The 7,885-nt window shown below is 41.8% G+C and overlaps 1 protein-coding gene across 1 annotated transcript; it reads left to right on the top strand.

Moving 5' to 3' along the window:
- Positions 1 to 940: 940 nt before the first annotated feature.
- On the top strand, positions 941 to 1,873 carry Lrrc10 (leucine rich repeat containing 10). Its single transcript, XM_010644201.2, has one exon. It carries the CDS (start codon positions 1,037 to 1,039, stop codon positions 1,871 to 1,873), a length of 837 nt encoding a protein of 278 aa, XP_010642503.1. The 5' UTR covers positions 941 to 1,036.
- Positions 1,874 to 7,885: the final 6,012 nt, after the last annotated feature.

The raw sequence follows: 7,885 nt of genomic DNA, 5'->3' as shown, positions 1-7,885 counted from the left end.
CAAAAGCAAGGTTTTGGGGGGCGGTGGGACGTAGTCCACTGCTAGAGATCAAACCCATGACCTTGCTAACACTAGACAAGTTCTCTACTTCTGAGCTACATCCCTATCCAAAGGCAAGTTTCTGAAGTATGGAAAGATATTACCTGCTAAGAATGAAGAAATAAGAAAATGGACATCTGTAGCCAATGCTTCTGGGTATATGCTCTGGTCCAGATTTGGTGTTGGCAGAGAGCCTATCAATTGAAGACCTTTAAAAGATGTATACCTTTGACTCAATAATACCATTAAGGACATTTCCTGTAGAAATTAGTGGTTCACTGTTCACATCTGTAAGAACGGTAGGAGAATGTTTATAGGGCTGGGGATTTAGCTTGGTGGTGTTGCCACCTGCCTCACAAGCGCAACGACCTGAGTTCAATCTTGGGTACAAAAAAAAAAAAAAATAGAATGTTTATAATAGTCAAACATTATAAGTAACCTAGATGCCCAACAATGGAGAACTGTTTAAATCACTGTACATCCATATAATGAAGTAGTATGCAGGTGTCTAAAATGATTATTTAGATACCTGCAAACAAAAATATGTGCATGATATAATACAAAAACTCATATGGTACAATTTTTTAAACAAATTGATCACTTTAAGCAAAAAAAGATGGAGGTCCACATACATCCAAATGTTTACATTTATCTCTATATAGTACAATTTGTATTTTCACTTTCTTTTGTACCTTTATGCAATCAATATCTTAATATTTTATTATTAGAATAAACAACGTACTTTCTGCTTGGAATAAGAGATAAAGGGGATCAGCTGATTAATGGCAAGCAAGTATGTGAGTTAGGCACGGCCTCCTACCCCTGCTGTCTGTTGGTTGGATCTGTCATCTAACACTCAAGTTGCTATCAGGAGCACTTTTCTCTGTCAAAGTGACTGGCTTTTGCTCCTCCATCTCTAGCTTATAAAGGGAGGGCAGGGCAGCCTCGGTGAGCAGAACAGCCCCACTCGCTGGGTGAGTTGGTGGGCAGGGTCCACATGGGGAACATCATCAGGGCCCTCGTGGCCTTCATCCCTGCTGACCGCTGCCAGAACTATGTGGTCAGAGACCTCCGGGAGATGCCGCTGGACAAGATGGTGGATGTGAGTGGGAGCCAGCTGCGCCGCCTCCCTGTGCACGTGTGCACCTTCAGAGAGCTGGTCAAGCTCTACCTGAGTGATAATCATCTCAACAGCCTGCCTCCAGAGCTGGGTCAGCTACAGAACCTGCAGATCCTGGCCTTGGATTTCAACAACTTCAAAGCTCTGCCCCAGGTAGTGTGCACCTTGAAACAGCTCTGCATTCTCTACCTGGGCAACAACAAACTGTGTGACCTTCCCAAAGAGCTGAGCCTGCTCCAGAACCTCCGGACCCTGTGGATCGAAGCCAACTGCCTTACCCAACTGCCAGATGTGGTGTGTGAGCTGAGTCTCCTTAAGACTTTGCATGCGGGTTCCAATGCCTTGCGTCTGCTGCCAGGCCAGTTCCGGTGCCTCCATGAGCTTAGGACCATCTGGCTCTCAGGTAACCTGCTGGTTGACTTCCCCCCAGTACTGCTTCACATGCCCTTCCTGGAGGTGATTGATGTGGACCGGAACAGCATCCGTTACTTCCCCAGCCTGACCCACTTGTCAAGTCTGAAGGTGGTCATATATGATCACAATCCTTGCAGGAACGCACCCAAAGTGGGCAAAGGTGTGCGACGTGTGGGAAGATGGGCAGAGGAGACACCAGAGCCTGACCCCAGAAAAGCCAGGCGTTATGCACTGGCCACAGACGACAATCAGGAGCCACAGGCATCTGCCCCACCCCCTCTTCTTCCTTCTAGCTCCTAAAGAACTGTAGTTGTAGAGCCCAGGACCCAGCTCCAAGGTGCTCTGAAGACCTCTCCATTAGAAGGGAAAGGATTCTTCTGGGTCACTGGAAGGGTACTGCTGGAGTCAACTGAACTGCCATAAAGAGAGAAGATGAACTTTTTGGTCAACAGCATGTCTTCCAAAGGGAAGAAGTTATGTGCTATCAGTGGCTGGGCTACCCAGAGTGATCACAACTACTTTGCAGAAAAACAGCTTCTCCGAGAAACTATCTTGAAACACTGAAGAGTGAGAAAGGCTAGGACACTGACTTCCATTTTGCAGCAGTGGCTGGTCATGAGGGTTGTGAGATCTTGAAGGTACTCGTTAAAGGGCCCACTAAATGTTCGGATGGCCTGTTTCTAGCCCCTTGAAGGACGTATTTACTGTGAATGGTATCTATGTATTGTTACTAAGCTAGGCCACTTACAATAGGACATTTCTACCTAATCAAAATTCACTGAAAAGAAAAAAAAAAAAAGCTATTTGTTGTTGTAAAGACTCAAGATGAAACATTCTCCCCGTTTAACACCTTTAAGAAGAAACCTCCCGAAGAATGCCTCTTGGTAGGGTCCAGGAGCCAGTGGCTCGTTGATTTTTCTCATTTTTTCTTCAGTCTGCTCCTGACTTTAAGAAGAAACCTCCCGAAGAATGCCTCTTGGTAGGGTCCAGGAGCCAGTGGCTCATGTTGATTTTTCTCATTTTCCCTTCAGTCTGCTCCTGTGTGTTGTCACTAACAACTTTAAGTCATGTGCAAAGTAGAACTCCTCTGAAATGTGGTCTCACTAATGTCTCAGCAATTCCTGGGCAATGTCCTTCACTCCCAGCAAAGCCCTCCTGCTCATGGTACTGAGGCTGAAAGGAATCCCTGTCCTTGGAGGGAAACTACATTTCCAGAATCACTAAGTGAAAAGGAGTAGGTGAGAAATCTGTTCACTTGGAAATTGCACTTTGAAATTTGTCTTGCAGACTGTAGGTTATGTTGGAAGTCTGCCTGTTTAGCCTCAGCATTTCTGCTTTTGTTCCCATTTATTTTCATTTTTTTTTTTCTTGGTACCAGGAATCAAACTCAGGTCCTTGTGCTTGTGAGGTGGGCGGTGGCACCATTGAACTAAATCCCTGGCCCTTGTTTTCATTTGGCAGGGAGGTATTGGGGACTGAACTCAGGTCCCTGCACTTGGGAGTTTTGTTTTCATTTTTAAAGATAGGGTCTTTTGACAGTGCATAAATCTAGGTATTTTTGTCACTATTTTTAAAACTAATGTTCCCATGAATACATAAACCTGAATTTGCTGCCAGTGGGTAACTTAATACACTTTTTCAAGAAACAAGGCCTTTTTTTGGTACTGGGGATCAAACTCAGGTCCTTGTGCTTACAAAGCAGGTATTGGAACCACTGAGCTAAATCCCCGGCCCTCACAGTATCTCTACTAAAACTGTACTGAGCTTTTAAAATGTACTTTTCCCAGAACAGCATATTTCTTGCTTCACTAGAAGTTGTAATTATCACGTAATTCCTTGCTATCGGGTCACGTTATCTGCTACCCATCGATTAGACAGCCAAAGGATCCCTTTGACCATTAAATTTAGTAGGCTTACATCTCTAAGTAAATCATATTCCTCCTTTAGTAATAAGCCCAGATTTCAATTAGTTAGGATTATAGTCTCTTCTCATTCCTAACAATGAATCAGCACTGAAATATTTGCCAGCAAAAACTTACCTGCTAAGCTTTTATCTGCAGCAGAACTTATGGAATGCTTTCTTCTGACTTGTATTCTCCGTCCTCACCCCCAAGATTAATGGCCCTCCCCTTTTCAGCACAGCTACAGGTTATGGCTATGAATTATGAACATCTTGGCTTATATCAAGCTGTTTTTTCTTTTTTTTGGTACCGGGGATCAAACTCGGGTCCTTGCGTTTGCGAGGCAGGTGCTGGAACCACTGAGCTAAATCCCCAGCCCTCAAACTGTTTTCTTTTAAAACAATCAATAAACAACAAATAGACATCTCTCAAATAATACGGTTGATGATTTTGCTGTCTAAACATGTTTTCACTAGATTTTCAATTTTATAGAGCACACAAATGTCTACTTCTATTTCTGTACTCCAATCCGATGTTTTGTGGAGACGCTGACATCACTAGACAGTGAGATAAAGGGAGAATGCTGAAGCACCAAACAGAACTGTTTTTACTCCTAAGTGTTGAAACATAAAGCACTCACGTATCAGAGGCAGGCTCTTGCAGTACTGGAGATGGAAGCCAGGGCCTCACACCTGAAGCAATGCTTTCTCTCTGAGCTACACCTTCAGGCCTCTTCCTGAGCTTTGTATAAGGATTTTAACTTCCATAAATAAGAGTGATACTAAAATTTTTACATGGATTCTATAAAAATGAATCTGCACCAAGTTTTTCATTTTGTCTTAAAGTACAGCACAATAGTAATTTTACACTTAAAAGGGGACATTTGTCCTAAAAAATCAATTGAACTCAAGCAACTTTTAACTAAAAGCACACAATGATCCAGAGCATTATAGATAACCATGGCTAACAACAGCCCTTCAGACCACCTAGCCAAAAATCCCAGCTCTGACTTTGTTAGTTATCACTTGTGTACATGTTTCCTCATTAGTAAAACAGTAAATTTCTACCTCATAGGACCCTGTAAAGATCAAAACAATTACCACGTTTAAAGGCATGAAATACTGCCTGATATGTGACAGTATTTATAGAACACTCTTTTTTACTGCTATACAATGCAGCCTAATACTTGTATTTACTCCAAAATCAGTGTAATTCCTTGCTTTATGAAAAAACATAATAGCTGTAGAGCCACCACCCCCAGAGTAACTTTTCAGCCATAGAATCTAGTTGATTGTAAGATATACACCTGAGGGCCAGGGAGTTAGCTCAGTGGTTCTGCTGCCTGCCTTGCAAGTGCAAGGTCCTGAGTTCAATCTCTGATACACTGCCCCCCGGAAAAATAAAGAAATATACATGAAATTTGGTCAAATGCTTCTGGCTTACCCAAGTACAAACATACAGATCTGAATACCAAGGATTCATTCTTTAAATTTCTACATGAATGTACTTTGTGCCTTCTGGAATTCTACACATCCCAAAAAATTCAACCTTGAATGCTGCCAGATACTTCACTGCCTTGTCACTGTAAAAAGAAAAATGTATCTTCCTTGTAATCTCATTACCCTAGAAAGAATACTATTGCTTTATTAAAAGGACAACGTATACATCTTTTTTTTTCCCCAGTACCTGGGATTGAACTCAGGACCTTGCACTTGCCAGGCAGGCGCAGTGCTGACCTACAACCCCCATCTTCTCTTCTGGACTGTCCACATTCCTTCAGAACAGGAAGTAGGTCTCATTTAGCTTCGCACCACCAACACATAGCACAGTCACTTGAATAATGATTTTGTCATGAAGCCAGTCTATACAAGACGGGCTGACACTGTTTAGGTCTGGCAGTATCTCCAGGGTCTTCTGTAAGTCACTTACTTCCTTCAATTTTCCTTTGGTCAAACAGGTTTTACATAAAGCTGACAATTTTAAGTCAGGGGGTTAGATTTAATTCAGTGGTAGAATACATGCTTAAGATGTGTGAGACCCTCAGTTCCATCCCAACACCTAAAATAAATGAATGCATATCAGAAATTTATCAAGTTTTATCTTCATTTTTCATATGAGTAATAGGAGTTTTATAGTAATTCTATGCTCCTAAGGCTTACACTTCTATTGTTCTATGCACTCCTAAGGTATAAGGAAGATTTTAGAAGCTTTATGCAGAATACTCCTTGTCATTCAGGGTCCTGACAAGAAACTGCATTCATGGAAAAATAGAGACTGTGATTAGACAGCATCAAGTACAGAGGAAAAAATAAGGCAAAAGTAATGCAGACAATTACCTATGGCAGCTGCGGTTACTGTCTATCAGGCTGAGTGAACAGGAAAAAGAAATACATGCTCAAATCCAGAGCTGAGAGCCCTGGAAGAGGAGCTGCCTAGTGAAGATAAGGTAGGTCTTAGAGAAGCAGCTACACTTCTAGAAACAGAGCAGACAGGAAAAGAGTAGAGACTACCTCTTTCCATTCCTGTTAGTACCTCTTGAGTTACACCACAGGAAACCAGTCCCCGGGAGCTGTGAGGCAGTTAGCAAGGGTCAGCCTCAAGAGTCTCCAAGAGGGGAAAAAAGTAATGTTGGCATGAGCACAGCGAAATAACCAGCACAAAAATTATCAAAGAAAAAAATGGTTACTAGTTAAAAATACTAAGCAGTTAAACAATTTCCCACAGGGACAGTAATGACTGTAGATTTCACATCTATTATTATGGTGCGGGGAGTTGTACACAGTCTTGCACATTAGGTCAGAGTTCTCCCAGAGATACAACCCAACGCCTCTGTTCTCTTCAAAAACACAATCCATAGTGCCAGGCATTTAGCTCAGTGGTTCTGCCACCTGCCTCACAAGCACAAGGACCCGGGTTTGATCCCCGGTACAAAAACAAACAAACAAACCAATCCATTGCTTCCATACTTGCTGTTCCTGAATTCAAAGAAACTCCATCCTAAAACAGTTACAGGAATTAAAGGGCATAGGTTATACTTATCTACTAAATTAAAAGATTTAAACATGTATACACTTGGAATTTTTCTAGGCCCCAAACAACTGAATCTGTAAGAAGATTAAAAAAAAAATGAATTCAGAAAGTGCAACAAGTCAGGCTGGAGAAGCAGGTGAGTAATAAAGTACTTGCCACCCATGTGAGAGGCCCTAGGTTCTACCCCTGGCAACACAAAAAGGATGAAGGAAATGGCACGGGTGTATTCTTAGATACAATAATTAAGTTCCCACATTTTTATCTCTTTTTAAACTGTTAAGACTATAAAACTTACTGGCCCATCCCTTTTAAGATATTTGGAGAAAACATACCCAACTACATTTTCTAACATCGAACTCCAAACTTCCTAGATCCCTTGGGATAAATACACCCACCTCTCCCACTGAAACCACGGCCATGTTTTCTCATGCTTACCTGCTCTATCTGCCTCAACTGGGGAATCAAAAGTGATGGAGATGGACCAGGGATTTAGCTCAGTGGTGCTGCCACCTGCCTCAGAAGCACAAGGTCCCAAGTTCAATCCCTGGTATCCAAAAAAGTGATGCAGAATACAGCACTTTGGTGGGGGCAGGGGTTTTGAGAAAAGCCCTCACAATGTAGTTGACTGGCCTCAAAATTATAAAGTACGAAACTATTGAGACAAATTTTGTTTTTCAAGACGGTATCTTATGTTGCCCAGGCTGATCTCAAACTCATGGGCTTGTGTGATCTTCCTACCTCAGCATCCTGAGTAGCCAGGACTACAGGATTCTACCACTGTGCCCAGCAAGAAACTGACACCTCTCCACCAAGGCTGGTGTGTCACTGTATCTTTGAAATCCCTTTTGCTCCTTTATGAGGCCACCCCTCCAAGTTAGCAGAGAGGACATCCAGTAAAACCCTGTAAGTTGCTACTGGGTTTCCTCATTTCCTCCAAACTTTAAGGCCTAAGGGCATAGCTGGGAGAATGAGTGCTTGCCAGGATAGGCAAGACCCTGGGCTTAATCCCCGACACAAAACAAAAAAATGTGTTAAAGTTCAGTACTTATGTATATCCATTCTCAATCTAGTTACCACAGCTAAAAACCTTAACAAAATAACAATCACTCATCTATTCAGAAAATTAAATGAGTATCATAGTTTATATGGTACTTTCACTACACAAAATCAAATGGGTATTAAAACTTAAGCATAACTGAGCATTATCTATGACCTAGCAACAAAACTAAAAGATTAAACTATGGTGTATTTATATTTGACTTAAGCTTGTATTAACATTTATTTCATAGAAGTGTAAGATCAGTCATTAAGTAGAATACCTCTACAATGCAATCATTGGCATAAAGTAGATCTTAAACAGGGTATACAGATCAATAAGATG

The sequence above is a fragment of the Fukomys damarensis genome, unplaced genomic scaffold (genome assembly GCF_012274545.1).
Source record: "Fukomys damarensis isolate Sample0158 unplaced genomic scaffold, DMR_v1.0_HiC HiC_scaffold_15, whole genome shotgun sequence".
Classification (NCBI taxonomy): domain Eukaryota; kingdom Metazoa; phylum Chordata; class Mammalia; order Rodentia; family Bathyergidae; genus Fukomys; species Fukomys damarensis.
Note: the sequence above shows the minus strand (reverse complement) of the source record. Positions and strands in the feature narration are given on the sequence as shown.